Below are 18,264 nucleotides of genomic sequence, written 5' to 3'. Positions count from 1 at the left end.
ATTTAAATAATTTTGGATTTGATGCACAGGTGGCGCGTCTTCAGGTCGGCTCATATTATGCTTTTTGAATTATCTTTTCTTCAGCTTTTTGAGGATTTAAACACTTGGGAGAAAAAAAATATTCATAGTTGAAGTCTGACCAAAAGAAGACATTTATAATACAATTAAACATGTTAGCCTGACCAAAATCTCAAAGTTAAACTGACACAACCAGATAATGCTGTTGGGAGTCATATCTCTTCTGCATGCATGTGCTTAATTAGACTCAGATGGACAGAGGCTTTTTGCACATCCCGTCCAATAAACAGAAGAAAAAGCTGGTAAGGATGCACCATGATTCCAACGGACAGGCATCCTTCTTTTTAGAATAACAGTAAAGTAGAAGCATCTATTAACACAGCTGAACTCTGCTCTCAGAGTGTCCCCGCATAGACGACTACCAGGTTTTGGGCATCTCAGCCTACTTTGCACAACTGTTGCTTTGTGTAATAAGCATGAGCTGGAAACTATAACAACAATGGCGCCAAAACACCATTTTTCTGATATTTTCCTGTGCTTTCATCACCTTTCACTGAAACATCACATTGAGCAACAGCTCTGGCTCTAAAGTTGTGGTCAAACGACAATTGGCTAACAAGGCATTTCAGTTCTTCTCTTATATTTCAGTGTCGTTTATGTTGCTGTAGACTTTATCGCCACCTACTGCTCAGAGATATATAGAAAAATAGGAAAAATATCCAGAGCATTGTGGTGCAGGCCTGAGACCTCGAGTCAACTCACGGTCTCTTAAAGCGTTTCCAGGCTGTCGCTCTGCTCTAATAAAATCCTGATTTAATAACCACAGCGTCATCTGACAAAATCACCATTCAGGCAACTTAAAGAGGTGTGCAGTGAATTCAGCTATGTTTGTATAAATGATGGTCTCCTACAGAGAAAGTTAGAGGTGGCTTTAATGTTTTCTCACACAGCTTCAGACACACGTCAGTCAATGACTCGATTCCTGGCACAGGTACGCTGGGATAAAGGAGAGTGGTCCAATTAACTGTCTAAGTAACTTCGCCTGTAGATGAGTTAGAAAGACATTTGTATGATGCCTGTATTCAGGCTAGTTTGGCCAAGCTAAAAGAGAGAACAGATTCCTTACACAAACTGGGCCTTATTACTATGTTGTGTGAAGAACTTATGATCAGTCAGTGTCACACCTGTAGTAAAGAGCAGTCACTTTATCACATTAACAGACAGAAGCTTAGTTTAGACATTTAACCTGTTCTGTGAGATCTCCTAAATCAACATCACATTAACGATCAACATAAATTGACGCTTTAAATCTTGAAAACAGTGGCCTATCAAAGGTGGGTGGAGAAAAAAAAAACTCAAACAATTTACAAAGACTAAAGACTACATTTTGGGACCTTAATGTGTCATCAGAAGATAAAGGGAGAGCTCAGCTGTGAGGACTCGGTGCACAAATACTGGAGTTACTTTGTGCATTTGGGTGGATTTAACAAGAAAGACTTCAGGGACTAAAATGATTGTTTTGAAATAATGATCAAAACTGAAATATTAAGCTATTTTTGGAAGGATGGATGAACAGTGTAAATCACACTTCTAAGGGTTTTATTTTATTTGACCTCACTTGATTATTGACTACTGGAGGCTTATGCAAATAAGAACATATTTGTTTAGAAAATGTTCCTTTTTAAAAAAAAAAAAAAAGAACCTGTTATCACCAGGGGAAATCTAACGGTGATGCCCGTTGGCTACATTTCTGACCCTGTTCTCCTGCTGTGTCTTAATGACATAACAATGCTGGTAACATTTAGATCAAAATTCGCCATTTAATCACGTCCGATGAAATCAAGGAGTCGTGTGATGTCATTTACACTGTTGATGTCATCCTTTTTCATCTGGCAGCCACACCTAATCTATCACATCTCTGCTAACGTGCAACAAAGATTAAACTTTTTTTTCTCTCTTTTGTGTTACAAGCAGCTAAAATAATTTGATTTTAGCTGTGCAATAATCAACAGAAACTCTGGTGCATTGACAAAGACTCAGAGCCTGTAAAAGGGAAACAAAGCAACCAAAATGAGGCACAGAAGATCCAATAAAAAGATGTTAAATGACCACAAAGATGTGGTAACAACAGACTTCAACACATCCATCCATTTGCTATACCTACTTCCTCTAAGTAACCTACATGCATTGTTTTAGACCGTGGGAGGAACAGAACAAAGCACCTCTTTTAAATTGGTCAATGTAACACCGGCCAGAATATTGTCCAATTATGAATTAGGACTTTGAATGCATCCTCAGGTGTTTATGGGCCCAATCTAAACTTCATCGTGTACTTCCATAATGTTCTGACACTGCAGGATGAAGGGTTTCTGGTATCTTCACATCTAATTTTCTGAAGACTTTTGCAGTTAATTAGCATATTACATCACCAATGCATGTTGGATTGTCTGGTGATCGTTTTACAAGAGTTACTTTAATCAAAAGGTACCTTTAATGTGGTGGCCCTGAAGTTCAAAACACAACAAATGAGGAAAAGAGCTTTACAAGAATGGTAGGAACCAGGTGGCTATTTTACTGCTGTTTTGGGATCTAAAACCACTTTAGACCAAGTCTGGTTCACAAACCACAAGACTCCTAAAAAATCTGGACTAGATTATTGCACAGATAGTGTGAGCTCGTTAAAACCGTTGGTGATTTTTAAAACTTTATTTAAAACTTCATACTTGTGAAAATGCAGAAGAAGAAAAGCCCTGACACAGTATTTGTGTTTGTTTGTTCTGGGGGTATAAACAGTACTTTAAACTATATTTTTCTTACAAAGGGAGAGTTTTTTTTGTATGCGAGTCCATACATACAGAGTCGATGTCTGATCAGTCTAAATTTTCTGTTTTCATTTGGAACAGGTCTAAGCTGGTCTAGATCTACAAAAAAAACAAAGAAGAAGAAAGAAGAAGCAGTGAAATGTTTTGGGTTTTTCGGCTTTTTCCTTAACTGCTGAATCGGATTCTAACCACAGCTTCGTGTTGTATTGTGAGCAGCTTAAAAAGCTTAAGAAAAGCTAAAAGTGTTCTTGGTTTAAGGGATTAATGAGAGTCGTACATCCCAGAAACAGGAAATGACTTTTGGACTTTTATGAAACATTTTTCTCCGGTCAAACTTTGCTGCATTTTGTGCAACTTTGATTTGTTCAATAAGCATTCAATACTTTTAACTCAACTTTAAAAGCATAGAATCGGGTCAGAATAGTCACTTGGGTTAGAACTGTGCACGTTCTGATTGATCTGCCATGAGAGGAAGGTTTGAGCCGCCCCTGCCAGCACTTTATGTAAACCCTGACATTCAGCTGGACGACAGCACGGCCATACAGTTACAGTTTAACATGAAAGTGTCCTGCTCTTTAACGTCAAGGGGAAAAACTCCACAATGCACCGGCCTTTTCCAGTAACACGAATCACTCGACTTCACGGTTTGATCAAATGATTGAAGGTTTCAGTTTCATGGAAACTAATCATCTTTTTCAGATCAAGCTCTGTATTGTATTCATCATCAGGCTGAAATTAGTTCCGTTTTGGGACACCGACCACAGCGGGGTTCGCTCGTGCCAAACATCATAATGTACCATAAAAAAACCCTCAAAAACCACAAGGCAACAATGTCTGTTTTGGTGCATAAACCCACTGAAGGTCCATTCCCCAATTAAAGATTTACCGCTGTCGAATCCAAACTTCCATCTCCATTTGTCCGGTGGATCCGGTTCGTGAGGAACAAAGCGTTTCCTGGGACGACTCTTTCCACGACAGCTTAAAATGTGCTTCGGCACTCATTCGGTGGCGTCACATAATGCGCATCGGAGTACGTCTCGATCAAAAGAAACACAGGAAAAGACGGCTATGAAAACCACTTTTTTCATTTTTATTGTCAATGATTAATACCATGGGACAGGATTTTAAGAATGGAAACCTTATTTCAGTCAATATATGCCTCAGGAGGAATATATGTGAAGAATAATAATAATAATAACAATAATAATAATGTCTCCATTGGTGTTGTGAGGAAAAGGACAGGACAAATGTACAAGAAGGAGGCACATATGTCCCCAGCTGGACCTGAACATTCCAACACAAGAAGTAGAAATTACAAACAAATTTACTTCAGAGGCAATCCAGCAACAGGTAGCAAGGTCTTTTTAAATGGAAGTTCTGTCCTCTTCTGTTTAAAAAGGATTTAAAATAACATTTACAAGACATCTAACATTCCATTCAATTCCTATTAAAACAACAGAGAGAGAAAAGAAAGGAAAAAAAAACAAACAAAAACCGCTTCTCAGCCGCGGTTCACAGTAGGTGCATTTTCCACCGTTACCTGCGTCATCTGTGGAGTCCAAAAACAAAAAGGGGGAGGAAAAAAAAGAAAAATCACTTCTCTTTCGCCTTTCTCAACTCTGTGCGCACTAACTGTGTGAGATTGTAAAAAGGCGGCGCCTTCGATGATGCTGTACAGATGTGTTCACGGGAGGCCACGCTACCAATGATATGGCAAAGTCAACAGAAAGACTTGTCGGTTTTTCATTAATCTGGAGCCAGAGCAGGGGAGGGGCGGGGAGGAGGGGGGGGGCGTGGATACGGCCGGCATGCATCTCCCAGTCTACAAGATGAACTTCCCTAAGAAAAATCCCATGAAGATGGCTGCTATGACGACGAGGAGGGAGGGCAGAAAGGTGGCGCTGGATTCTCGGCCCAGGAGGTTAGTCGAGTTTGATGTCATGTGGTCTGAGCGGGGCATCTTTCTCATTCTGATTCCATCGTCCTGCAAAAAAAAAAAAGAAAAAAAGGAAGAAGAATCATGAGCAGCAGATCAGGACAAGATGCACAGTGTTTACAGGCCGAGAAAAGGTTTGGAAACACAAGTTTCTACAACACCAGAGAGTCGTATGAGACTGCATTCACAGCAGGTGCGTCATCATTCCCCGTCTCATATTTGTTTTGTTAGGCACGTCTGACCTTTAATTGCCGGTTCTCTTCGGTCAGCTTGTTGATCTCAGACTGCAGCCTCTTGCACTTCTCCAGAACTTTCTTCATTTCTGTGTCGTCCACCGTAGCAGGAACGGGGGCTGAGGCCGGTGTCGGCTCGGCCTTCACAGAGTTCATCACCGGGGCCGCTCTGGTCGCCTCCACGTCATTCTGCCCGACAAAAAGGGAGGGAGAAGCGTGACTGAGGTGAAGCCCAGCACGGCCGGAGCCCAGTGAGGACACGAGCCTTCACATGCCAGGACCCCCTATCCGAGGCTCACAGTGCCAGATCAAAGAGAGCAGAGGGGGCTTCGTGTCGTGGCCGGGCGACATGGCAGAAATAAAGGCTGCGTCATGGAACTACAACTCCTGCATTGTGGATGAAGGCTGGCAAATGTGTTGTGGACCAAATTATACTAAGGTTGAGTGGAAGTGGGGCGGCCGCTGAAGCTATCAAACGGAGATCTCTGCTCATGTTTTCTGTGAAGTTAGGCACCTCGAAAACCTTGACTACCTTTTGAACTGTTTCTATTTCATGGTGCTTGAATTTCTGCACAGATTTAAAAAAAAATCTCTTGGTTCAATTCATCCCTATGATTTTTTTTACCTATTATAAAGTTTTATCATGCGATGAAGGTAGCATCACAGGTGAAAGAAAGTAGGGAGGTTTTCTACCCTGTCCTATTTCTGCCATATGCATTTCATATGATACTTCCATCCTGTATTTCACATACTAAACATGTTACACATCACACGCATGCTACTCGTGTCAAAGCAGAGAGTAGATACCATGCTGACTCAGCAGCCCACATATCCACACTGTAGCTGCTTACAAAGCTAAATCCGGCCGGCCCTGCTGGTATTTTCACCTGAACCGAGCTGTCCGGTGGCGCTGCTTAACTAAATCCTGATTACTCTCAGGCCTGATTTGTGCAAAGCTCCCGTTGCTCAGAGTTTACAGCTCAATAAAGTAAACTCTCTGTACCGGAAACCCGAGGCAGCAGCGAGGCCGAAACTTCCATCTCTGCACAGAGAAATATTCATGAAACAGCACGGTCATTTTCAGGCTATACTGGGGGAAAAGCGTCGTCATGGAAACACAGTTTGACGCAAGACAGTCCGACGCAGGGCTGCCACTGGAACAATAACCAGAGCTAACTTCTTCCCTCACGGGGCTATAAAGGAAGGAGCCATTTCAACTCAATGTGTGACTCAACAACCAGAATTCATTTAACTTCAGATCCACAACTTTATAAGTTATTTGGAATAAGTCAGAGCAGCTGCACGTCTCAGTTTACGTGTGAACAGCATAATGCATCCGGGAATAAAACATTCCCGACGCTGAAAAGTGCCGATGTGAAACGTACGTGATACGTAGTGTCGTTTTGTTCACTGTTTTGATCATTTCCTTTTTGGCCTCCATGCAGATTCACAGAAGCACAAGGTGTTTATTTCCAGTCAATCAGCATCTTTTAAAACAGTTTAAGATAAAGCTAACAAGCCATGTTTCCTGTGCTTCGTCCCCCTGAACACTGTCTGCCCCCCCCCCCCCACTGTCAACATTCACCGTCCATAACCAGGAAGGAGACCTGAAGTTATAATTATGCTGCTTTAACAGTGCCGCAGCGCCTCTTACCACTTTATCGTTTTCAGAAGGCAGCTCGAAGACGCATCTCAGTTTGGAATCCATGAGATCATCGGGTTTCGCATCTTTCCACTGGTGGAGATGAAAAATGGATGTGTTATTCATCAAGTCAAACTGCTAACAGCTGGACTCTCTCCACATACACACACACACTCACACGTCACACCGCTTCATACCATTCACATACACAGCAGCCTTGAATCTATGGACATCAGAAGAGGAGAAAGTAGAGGCGCTTCATTCCAAAAACACTCATTGATTGACTTTCTTTATGTTATTCCATTGACTTTAGAGAATTCTTTCCCATCTCCGAATGACAGAAATGACTAACAGATGGTTATGAACACAGAACCTGGTTGAGTAATGCCATAATCTGTTTTATTCCACAGCACGTATCAGGTCCAGTCAGACCATTGTTCCCCTACATTTCCTGATTTTTTAAACTCATTCATGGTCAGCCAGCTCAGAAATACAACTCCAAGGTCTGCATGAGTTTTACTGGCTGACCGAGCATTTGCTGTCCTCTGGTGGACTGCTGGAGAACACTCAAAGCCCTTTACACAGTCATATGGGACTCTGTGGTCTGTAAAGTGTGTTTTTAGCCTACACAAAGCCTTTTTTCTATCATATACAGACTCCTAAACCTATTAATGTGTCAGGGGAATGATATTAACTCTCCCGGTTGTAGTTTTTCGCATAAAGAAAAAACGAGTCCTTAATGAGCATTTGTGGAATCAAACATCGAGACACAAGCTCTCCGATATCTGCATGTCAACATGTAAACAATGAGGTCATTTTCAGGTAGTTTTGAGTTGTTCTGAGAAAGAAAAAGACACCCCTTCTTCTGCTTTCAACCAAAACCAACACGAGCCAAAAGAAGCAACAGAAACACACGATGCTGCGCTTTGTGCACCGATAACTTCTGTTAAAAGCTCGTTTTTCACTGTTCCAATCAGGTGATGAATATTTCTATCTCTCTCTTAGACCTTAAAGAGCAGCTGTAACATGCTAAACATTTACGTAATAAATAAATATAAATCACTCACCAAGGAATCCATGTCCGAAACATTTGGTGGGGCAAAAATCGTCTGCACCATGAATTTGTGTTTACTTTTCTCATTGGGGTCATAGTCAAAGGGTTGTAGCATAACTGTGAAAGAGAGAAGAAGAACAACGTTGAGATGAATACTGCACATTTAGCACAGTAAACTTTAAAAAGAGGGCACTGAACAAGTGTTTTAGGGACTAAAGGTGAAGTTTAGATGCTCATGATTCCTTTTTAATTCATCTACTGACTTGAACCAACTTATATTTAGTGTGAGCATCTTTAGCTTTTAAAACAGCATCCATTCCTCCGAGCGCACCTGCAAAGATCAGCCACACAAGATCAGCTGTTGATTTAGGCAGTCTCGTTCTCATGTCTTTATCTTTAGGAAGTGTCAGACTGAGTTGTTCACGTTGTTCGGATCTGGAGCTTCATTTAGAGCCAAAGAAAAAAAAAGACTCCACAACAGCCTCGAGAGTTGTTCGCTTTAAAAGTAAGCTTGAAAGGAAAATATGCACCACTGTTTGCAAACTCTGACCTACGTCTACAAACCTTTTGGAGGATTAGTGATGCGGTGTTTCATATTCCATGAAACACATTCACGTCCGATTAAATATTCAGATCAGCGGCGTTATTTAGTGAGCTGAAACTATTCTGCACAAAGAGACATTTCCACTACGTAGCTAATAAGCGCCGTCCCAGTGTCAGACTTCCAAACCATCTCTCTACATCTGTGATGATGGAGAATGTGAAAGAACTCGTGAAAGTCTACCCCGCTCCCCGCCCCTGACCCCAATACCAGGCCCCGATTTACAGAGTCCGCTTTTCCACTCTGAAAAGTTTTAGAAATCCAACATCACATCAAATAAGTCACAAGCTCTAAATATTTCCTGAACACGGTTTGAATGATTGCATTAAATACCGTGTAAAATAAGTTGCACCTGAACGCATCGCCTGTGTGAAAGTCCAGATCATTACTCCTCTTATCGCCATTAAGACTCTGACTCAGAAACAACTAAAAATCTAATGAAGCCAGCATATTTCCTCTGATATTTCCACTACTCTGACAGCAGTGTGTCGGTGTTCATTTTATTCATACAGCACATTTTAAACATCAAACAGAGCAAAAAAAACAATAATGAACACAAAATGACTGAGAAGGTTAATAAAAAAAACAGACCCAAAGATGGAAAATCACATTCCACTTAAAAACAAAAGGATCAAGACAGCAAAAATAGTCTCAAATTCAACGCTAAACAGAAGAGGAGGTTCTTCAATATATAAAGTCTAAAGTATTTAGTGAGTATAATGACATAAAAAGGACGTAAATGACAGTATTCTCGGCCTGTTTGTGCCTCAACATCTGAGCCAGATACTTGCATGAGAAAACCTGAACTGAAAAACTAAAAATAATCTTTGAGGCTCTTGTTAAAGCTGCAGAAAGACTCAGAGACCAACCACATGCTTTTGTGTCATGGAAATGGCTCTTAACTTGCCAACATTTGCATATCCCCTCAATAATTTCCTTTTTTTAAATTCATTCATATTTTCCTACTAGATCGTGGCAGCGACTGCTGGATTTTTCTCCCTCATATCTTTTCTGCCTAATTAGGTCATCTCTCCTATCTAATTTCAAGAGGATGTCATTTACTATCCAAATCTAATTTTGCGAGCTGTTATTGCCAATATGATTGTTCACTTAGTGCGACGCGCATTCCAAATTTGTAAAGTTTCAAATGAAACAGGTGCCGTTTTGCCAAATGGGTGGGAAGACGTCTCCTCGGGTGTTGATGTTCCGCTCCTGTGCAAAGATGTTCCCAACATATGATGAAACCAGTCTGAAACAAACTATTTTAAATCATTTTCAACATGATTAAAAGAAGTTTTTATATATACTCGTAGCACCTTTCTCCGATAGCAATCACAAAGTGCTTCACAATACATACCAAAATATGAAGATTTTCAAAAGGTATTTTAATGAGGCAGGTAAAGAGTGAGTAGTGATAATCTAAACGAGAAGAAATAAAAGCATGTACGATCATCTCCAGTTCAGATTTTGACACCAGCCCTCTTCACTTTGAAATATTCCTCAAGTGGAAAAAGCCATTTCGTGATGGTCCAACGACACCGACTGATCAAATACATCGCCGACATTTCTCAGTGTCGGCTGGGAAGAGGAGCCCAAAAAGCCAATTTGTTGCCCAGTTTGTGGAGTCACTCCGTCAGGGGCAACGATCAGCCACTCCGTCTTATTCTTGTTTGGATTTAACCAAAGGTAGTTATCTGCCAACCGTCGTCGAGGTCATTAAATGTGACGATGTGAAAAATTGTTGCTTTAAAAGAACAGAACCCTGACGGACTCCTCAGATCAGATCAGATCAGATCAGAAGTCTCTGATACGGTCTGAATTTCATGTATGTTGAATTTTCTCTTAGAAAGATAAGAAATTAACCACTTTAATACCATTCCAGAAAAAAAAAAAAAAAGGGAATACGATGTGATCAACAGTGTCCAAGGCTGAGGGAAGGTCCAGTAAGACCAGAACCGCGAACTCTCCACTGTCTGCAGCCATCATAGCGTCAGCAGACACTCTGAGAGGAGCAGTCTGAGTGTCAAACCAGGCTGAACCTGATCAAAAACGCTGTGTTTCTCAAGAAAAGAAAGAAGCTGGTCAGCTACTACCTTTTCTAGATTTCTTAACATTAAAGACAGTTTGGATGTGGGCCTAAAGATCCGAATTGGGTTTCTTCAGTAACGGTTAAATAACACTTGGGAAAAGGGCGAGTTGGAAGTTGGTGAGATATCCAGAGGACCTACAGACGGTTTCATTTTAATAAGCGGATGTTCTGCTCATTAATCAAAGAGAAGGAGGAGCATAAAGATCCGTGAGGAAGATAAATCACATGGGATGGTGAGAAATTAGCCCCGATACCTCTGATCCTATTCAGAAAGAAAGCAGGAAAAGCATTGCAGGCAGCTTTTGTGAACACAGGTGCCAGAGGAGCGCTGTTGGTGTTAATGCCGTCAAACGGGACTTTGAGGAAATGAGATGTGCCAAGTAAGATGTTCTGGAGTTTTTTTTATCATCTCTTTTAAACACCTTGAAATGCAGCCAGTAAACGTCCAACTTGGTGTTCTGCCATAATCTCTCCACCTTTGTGCACCGTCTTCTTAAAGTGAAGCAGCTGGTGGAGAAAACTCAGGATCGGCAGCTGTCCTCGGTGAATCTCACCAAGCAGCAGGCGAGCTGACCACTAAAAGAGCAACAAAAGCCTTTTTTTGTGTCAGCAGGTAGGTCTGCGCATTCATTCCAACTAAACGTTTGGCCGTTTGCATCGTTTTCAGCGCCTTTGCTCTTCCCCAACAACCCAAATGAAGGCAGCCTTTGGTCAACGAGAAAGTGAAACTATTTCAGACGTTAGCTGACATTTTGGTTTCAAGGACTCTGAAGAACATTAAAAAATGTGCAACCATGTGATTGTGAGTTTAATGTTGATAAAAGAATTAAATATTTATGACAATGGAGCCACTACTTTTCTTATGAACAACAATAAAATGATCACAATATAGAGAATAAAAGGTGTTACCCTATTTAAAAGCTGCTTTTAGAGCTGAATGTACACCTTAAAGGCGGTTTGTGCGTCCGCTCACGTTCATCTTGTCATCCTCGCCGGTCCACGAGGGTTCACTGGGTCCCTCTGCAGCTACTTTTAAACAACCGCCAGCAGCTCAAATATCCGCAAGGACTGAACACACAGAATATACACGAGCCTGGACTGATCTCCACTCAGCACACCGGGCCAAAAAGACGAGGAGCAGAGCAACAACACACGTAGATGTCTGCTCTTACATGGCTGTAAGAGCAGCTTTAAGGAGAAGTTTGTGTCCCGTACTGCTGCTACTCATCAGGCGGGTTATGGAGCATATTGATGTTTTCTAAAACTAACAAGTCGACTGTGGATAAATATCACGCTCCCCCAACATCTTATAAGACAAAGCTGAACACAAACAGGACAGTGAAGAAATGGAGCCTCACCAGAGATGACGACGGTTTGGCCGGCATCGATGACGCCGCTGTTAGGCCGTACACAGTACCTGCGCGGTGCTGTCGTCTTCACTTTGAAACACACTCTTCTGTCAGAAGGGTTCTTCAATTTGAGGTTAGTGGTGACTACATCTGTGAAAGGACCTGGCGGACAGAGAGCAACAAACACCACAGCGTCATTAGTTTTGCATTTTGGACAACCCTCCCACACTCTTGCTAAAATAAGCTACGTGAAACAGCAAAGGATGGACGCTTCAGGCGCCATATTCACACAGTGAAAGGGCTGAGAAGAGCCACAGTCCTACGGTGGGATTTTTGGCCCGTGCTGAAAAAGGAACTTTAAAGAGATTAGCAGAAAAAACACTGAGGGACAACTCAATTAGACCTATGTGATTAAAAAGTCTGATTCAATACTGTGTCTGCTGATTTGAGGCGGGGTTGCAGGATAGTTGTAGCGTATACACACACACACACACACAGACACACACACACTCAACAAAATACTAAGAAAGAAACAGAAAATGGCTAAATGGAGAAACAGATAAAGAGCAGAACACCCACGACTAGTTACAGCCTAACTAAGTTGTCTAATGCATAAAAATGCAGTAAAAAAATCTGGTTTCCATGGTGTACTTTTTTAATTACTGTGCCCGATTGATAGAAGGCATCACTATCTACGAATCTGAAGCTTTGCGCGGACATTTGAAATGACCTGGAACTCAGAGACTAACCCCACTCCCTGCATATGCCTCCAAACGTGATGCGCCAAACCACCTGAACTAATTACGCTTTCCTCCAGACAGATAATCTCATGTGGATGTCCCATGATATTGGAAATGAAGCTCCTTCCCTGGTCGGGTCATCTATCAGAAGATCAATAGTTATACAATGGTGCTCCATCTTGTGACCGAGCTTGCTTCAAATTAGGTCCTTAACTAGGATCAGCACCACCCAGCTTTGATCATGCATGTCATGTCGAAAACAACTGTATGCCAAGTCAGTGGTACCCCAAACTCAATCAGAGCAATTAGCCTGGGAGCCTGGACAAAATAACATGTCTCATGATGCATAGCTATCCCACTTCGTGCTTCACGTCAATATCGTCATGCATTATGGCTGATTCTGCACCCCATAAGATCTGCAAATTGGCAGAGTTCATTTTTTATGTCGTAAAATGTGCAGGTTTAGAGTTTTGACAGCTCAAATTTGATCATTTACTGAAGAAAGAGGCGTTCAATGAAAATTTATTTTCCAAGATGATTTCAGCTTCTAACAATCATGAAAACAAGATTATCGAGATGAAGACAATCACAGAGCTGCATTCCACCTCACGGTAGAGCCTTCTTTCATAAACCAAAGGCACCTCTTTCCCTGCAGCCGTGCGCTTTTAGCACAAGTTCAGACGACACAGAGCGATCCTTTTGACAACAAAATCCATCTAGAGGAGACACAGTCATGTCCATCTGTCAGTGGGTGCTCTCTGCTTTGTGCTCACACTGGCTCACTTCTTCTCTTTAGGCTGCACACAGCAGGACAAAAATCAGACTTTATGGTCACAAACAACCACTACTCTGGAGTCGACTCCCACCCAGAGGCTTTAAACGTTTTTTTTTATTGAGATAAATACATGTTAATAAGTTAAGTAAGTGAACTCGATATATTAGCCGGAACAGAATTCTTTTTGCCACACTAAACTAGCTGCTTGGTTTTAATCCACCAGCTCCCCCTTCACCAAGGGATCGATTTTTTTAAATGCTGTTGTTTACTTTGAAAATGCCCCCACAGACAGGCTCCCACTTACTTAATTGACCTCTTAAATACACATATGGCAGCTTGACACCTGCAACCAGCCAACCAAATCCTCCTTTATGTGGCTACATGCAGGCCAAATAAAAAAGATGGAGCTTTTGCAGTCGCTCTCCATATTAGATTGGCCCCCACTGTCATTACTAAAGACTCGTCTCTTTTTCTCAGCCTTCCTTTCGAGTGGAGTAATTTTATTAAATTTTATTAAAAATTCTAATGATGTATCATTTATTGTTTGTTTTTATGGTTGTTGCATCTTTATTCTGCTGTTTCCCTTCGGTCGACTTCAGTTGTTTTTAAATCTGCTGGATATGAAGGAAAGTGACTCGACTTATACAGTTTCCCAGCTCGGTTAGAGCTCACAAAGTCCACATTAAGCCTTTATTCACACCCATAAACCCAGAGAGATAAGATGCAGTGCATGACTACAGAGGCTCCACCCGGCTAACAGATAGCTACGCTGATGAGCACAGTGTTGTTATCAACAGGTGCGGAACTAAAACATTCCAACAAACTTGAAAAACCTCATCCCAGACACGGTGTAGCACGAGATATTCCTCTTAACATTCTGTGTTTCAAATATCTACGCTCTGAGCGTCACTATGCACACACACACGAGGCACTTCTTATCACTTTTTCTTATTTTAACTTATTACAACTTCGGTCCTATTAATCCCAGCCATTCGTCTCCATCTTTTCCTTCTGAAGCATCATAAATCAATGTCCAGAAGACCAGCTCAGCGCAGTGACCTTAACCGCAAACCAATGATTTCCCTCAATGAAATAATAACAAGAGATTTTCTGGAACAGAGACATTAGGGTATCTCAAATGTGATTTAGTAAAGATCAAAAGTATATGACAAATATGGTAAATACAGCCCGTCAGATGTCTGCCATCATCAATCCTGCCTGCTGACTCCGCCTAAGCCTTCTCCTAAAGGGGCAAACGAGGACGCTTGTAAAAGGAGTTTAAAACCCTGATTCAATTTATTTATCAGACCCTCTTTTAACAAAGTCTAAATAAGGCCACAGACGGTCATTGTTTTGACATTGTGGAATTTAAAGTCGACTTGAGCAACATTTCTGCAATGCGGTTGATAAATTGTTAGCATAAGCCCGATGCCTGCACCAAAACAGATAAAACACTGGAAAACAGCTGCTCACGTCAGACGCACGCCCACATAGCCTGCATCCATCGCCTTACTCTGCTCTCACAGCGCTCCCTCCATCTCTCTCATCCTGCAGCATGTATGCTGAGTTAGGGTCCCCCAGGCCTGTCCTGGTCTAAAAATACCAACCAAGGAAAGGAGGGCTGCCCCCTCTAGCTTGCTGGAGGAATCCCAACAGAGGCTCCAAAACAGACCAGGTCTGGCATAGACGCAGACCGATTTAGCTCGGTCTCGGTGACAGTAAAAGAAGCTGTAGCTCGTCTTCACTCTCCTCATATTGCTTCTCAACATCACGGCAGTAACTCTCTCATTTTCCTGCGTGTTCCTCCTAAAAAACAACAACCACCCTAAATCAAGCGACTGTAACTTCTTTGATTGGAGCTCTTTGGATTAGATTTAGTCAGTGTATGATTCAGGCCTCCACATAAAACAGGTGGCAATCCGATTGGTCAAAAAGGCATTCATGTTGCATTAAATCCGCTTTCTAGTTACGCTCCCTCAGAGAGCAAATACAAGCTTATTTGCCACTGTTTGGCCATTTTCCTCCCCCCATATTAAGCCATGACAATGGGTTTAAGACCCTAACATTGACATTTTCTTCCACATTCCTTGGGTAACATGTTTTGACCTTAATGAAACAGGATAGTGTGATGGCACGCCTATGAATTGATTATGGCCGGTGAAGACCTCACCCCTGTCATACCGATGCAATTTAGCCTTTCATCCACTTCAGTATACAAAGACCAAAAGGTTAACCTGGTGAAGGAAAATGTAAATCCTGTGATCAGTAATCAGAATAAGTTGAATTAGAGCAGAAATTCTTAAATCGGGTAAAATATGGTGGTTCATGATCAGATTATGATGGACTGTCTGTGCCAGCTGACTAATCATCTCAGTCCATTTAAGGCTCAGCAGCAGGACATTCATTTATGTAGTTGGGTTTAACTCTTGAACTCCTTTTTAAGGCTTTATGCAGCCAATATAACCCGACCCAAACAGATCCCTACTGACTTTTTAATAATATTACCGAGTGATTTGATTATCATAGCACCATCAACCTGCTGCACAAACAAAACGTACGTTTTAATCAGAGGCTTAATCCAATACTGTCGATGACAAGTTCTCTCAAACTGTGCTTGACTCAACTTGAAACAAGTTCAATTTATTTGTAAGCTCAGGAAAGTTCTGTTTACCGTCTCAAAGTGTGAAAGTAAAAATAGCAGCGAGGCAAATTCCTTTATTAACGTTCACACTGCACTGTTGGCTGCGTTTTGGTGGGCCTACGGGACACTGTTTTGCTCCTTCACAGCATCCCAAGGTGTAGGAAATGTGGAGCAGAGTTTAAAAAGCAGCAAGATGGACACCTCACCACAAAAACATCTTCATACTTACACTCCACCCATGGCTAACCTGTGGCTCTGTTTCTGAACAGGTGAAACTCGTCAAGCCGAGCAACAACCAGTGTCCACTTGCACAATTATCATTTTATTAGCTGATCACAATTGTTTAAGCTAACAGGGATCATTTTGTTAGGATATTTTCCATTTGACTGTAAAATGTCATATTTCCATCACTTCTGCCATGTTCTCCCCTTCTTTTGTTGTTGGTGAATAGCATTCCTTGTGCATTTCAAGGCGCTTCACTTCTGATACGCAGCCGGTGATGTATTTGAAAGATCTTCATGGAATACTAACGCGCTCGCAAACACAACAGCAACACCACTGTAGGAACTTTTAGGCTCTAAGTCCAACGACACAGAAAAGCCCAAAAGCTTTAAGGAGCTGATTAGCGAGACGAGACAAAATCGTGGTGATTTAACACAAATACTGCTAATCTAATATTAACTGCAGAACAAAACGCGCAGGAAAGACATAAATTCTTAGCTGCTCCCATGGGCATGGCCATTGATTGTAAAGTTATTTTTTATGATTGTGAAAGCCTTATCCACACCTTGTATCAAGGACCGGCAAGACAAAAGGCTGACAGATTCTGCCTTTAAGGGCAGTACTGCATTTATCACCAATAAATCAGTGGCTCATTGGCAAAGAGGTCTCTACCACAGACAGATTGCTCAAGGAGACGAATGCATAAAAAGCATAATAATCCTAGGCCAGAATGCGAGATGATAAGGATAAAGAGTTGTGGGGATTGTTTTACATCACTGTGGGTTGTGGACTGAACTAAAGAAACCTGAGTACAGTTCACTGTCACTTTGTTCACTTGTAATGGTCACTTGTTCACGACAGCAACAGTTGGGCTCACACAAATACCACCAAGTTAAGCTAATTGCTGGAGTTTCTCCAATAACAGTTCAGGAATATTAAGTGTAAAACAACTGTTTGCTGTCAGGGAGCAGCTAATTAGGTAGCAGGCTAGCCCGACTGTCGTTAGCCAACTGCTCACTGACACATCATTGAGCCTTATCTCTGCCAGGAAAGCAATCAGTGGCAGCCGAAAGAGTAGACCCCCTCCGGTTTAATGGGAATGTGCTGTGATATTCCAATATCGATATCCAATACATCTTAAACGAGCTGACATAGCCTGCGTGTTTAAGAGAAACTAACGTTAGCGCAATGCTACAAAGAAAATCTGTCTTATGTTGACGTTACAGAGAGTTAGCCAAGTTTGTCATCAGGCTGTCAGTCACTTTACAAGCTTAACATGGACAACTATGGGGCTTTAAATGTGTCCGTTTGTACGCTGCGTGTTTCCACTAAGTTAATTCCTGCAATGGGGGATTTCAGGGGTGAGCCCCCCCAGGAAAGAACAGTTTACTGTTATTAACACCGGTGGCACCAGCATAGTAGCAAACGCTACAACTTGAGTGAATACACCAAGAAACGTGCTGCTTAACGACGCTTCAACTCCGTTTGACAGTCGCTAGTCTAAGACCAGCAGTCCCCTCACGGTTTGCGAGGTGTTGTCACTGAGCTGGTCAGGTATAGCAGGCCGTCTACAAGCACGCCACGCCGGCTATCCATGTCACTACAGTTCGGGGCTCCAGCGGCCCGTCCTTCCCCTGGCTAACTTAAAATGGCGGTGAATGCTAGCTAGCCTGCTAGCACCGAAATTCGCTTTGCAGGAGCGTGAAATCATTCGAGTCAGGTTGGACTTCACCTCCACTCACCGGACACCGCGCACGCCGAGACATTTTCATTCACCTACCTTTAAATCTGAGGTCAGAAGGAGGGTCGAGGATGAGGACCTGATCCAATTTGGACATCTTAACGGAGGGGATGTACTTGGTTTCGGTATCGGGGACTGACAAGTGGAAATCCTGGATCCCCTGCCACTACCGAGTCAAACGCTGACTGAGCTCTGCGAGCGAAGGAGCATGTGGGTACAAATATTTCAACGCGCGAGAGCACAGCCCTGTACAGCGTCCTCGTGGCTCTGTAACTGATGAGATTAGAGTACATTTAAGTCGTTATACTTGTACACTGGAATACTTGGCAGGAAGCACATCTGATAAAACGACAGGAGTCCCACTGTGACCCTCACAAAGTTAAATGTGACTTTGTCCGTTT

The 18,264-nt window shown here is 42.1% G+C and overlaps 1 protein-coding gene across 1 annotated transcript; it reads right to left on the bottom strand.

Moving 5' to 3' along the window:
• Nucleotides 1–3,907: 3,907 nt before the first annotated feature.
• Nucleotides 3,908–18,154, bottom strand: vapal (VAMP (vesicle-associated membrane protein)-associated protein A, like). The gene is made up of 6 exons (XM_072363926.1): nt 17,903–18,154; nt 11,754–11,906; nt 7,719–7,822; nt 6,664–6,744; nt 5,019–5,198; nt 3,908–4,824 (listed from the first exon to the last, which is right to left on the bottom strand). The coding sequence occupies exons 1-6, from the start codon at nt 17,958–17,960 to the stop codon at nt 4,663–4,665; spliced, it is 738 nt and encodes a 245-aa protein (XP_072220027.1). The 5' UTR covers nt 17,961–18,154; the 3' UTR covers nt 3,908–4,662.
• Between the last annotated feature and the right edge of the window lie 110 nt (nt 18,155–18,264).

The sequence above is a fragment of the Leuresthes tenuis genome, unplaced genomic scaffold (genome assembly GCF_036924035.1).
Source record: "Leuresthes tenuis unplaced genomic scaffold, fLeuTen1.0.hap1 SCAF_14, whole genome shotgun sequence".
Classification (NCBI taxonomy): Eukaryota; Metazoa; Chordata; class Actinopteri; order Atheriniformes; family Atherinopsidae; genus Leuresthes; species Leuresthes tenuis.
Note: the sequence above shows the minus strand (reverse complement) of the source record. Positions and strands in the feature narration are given on the sequence as shown.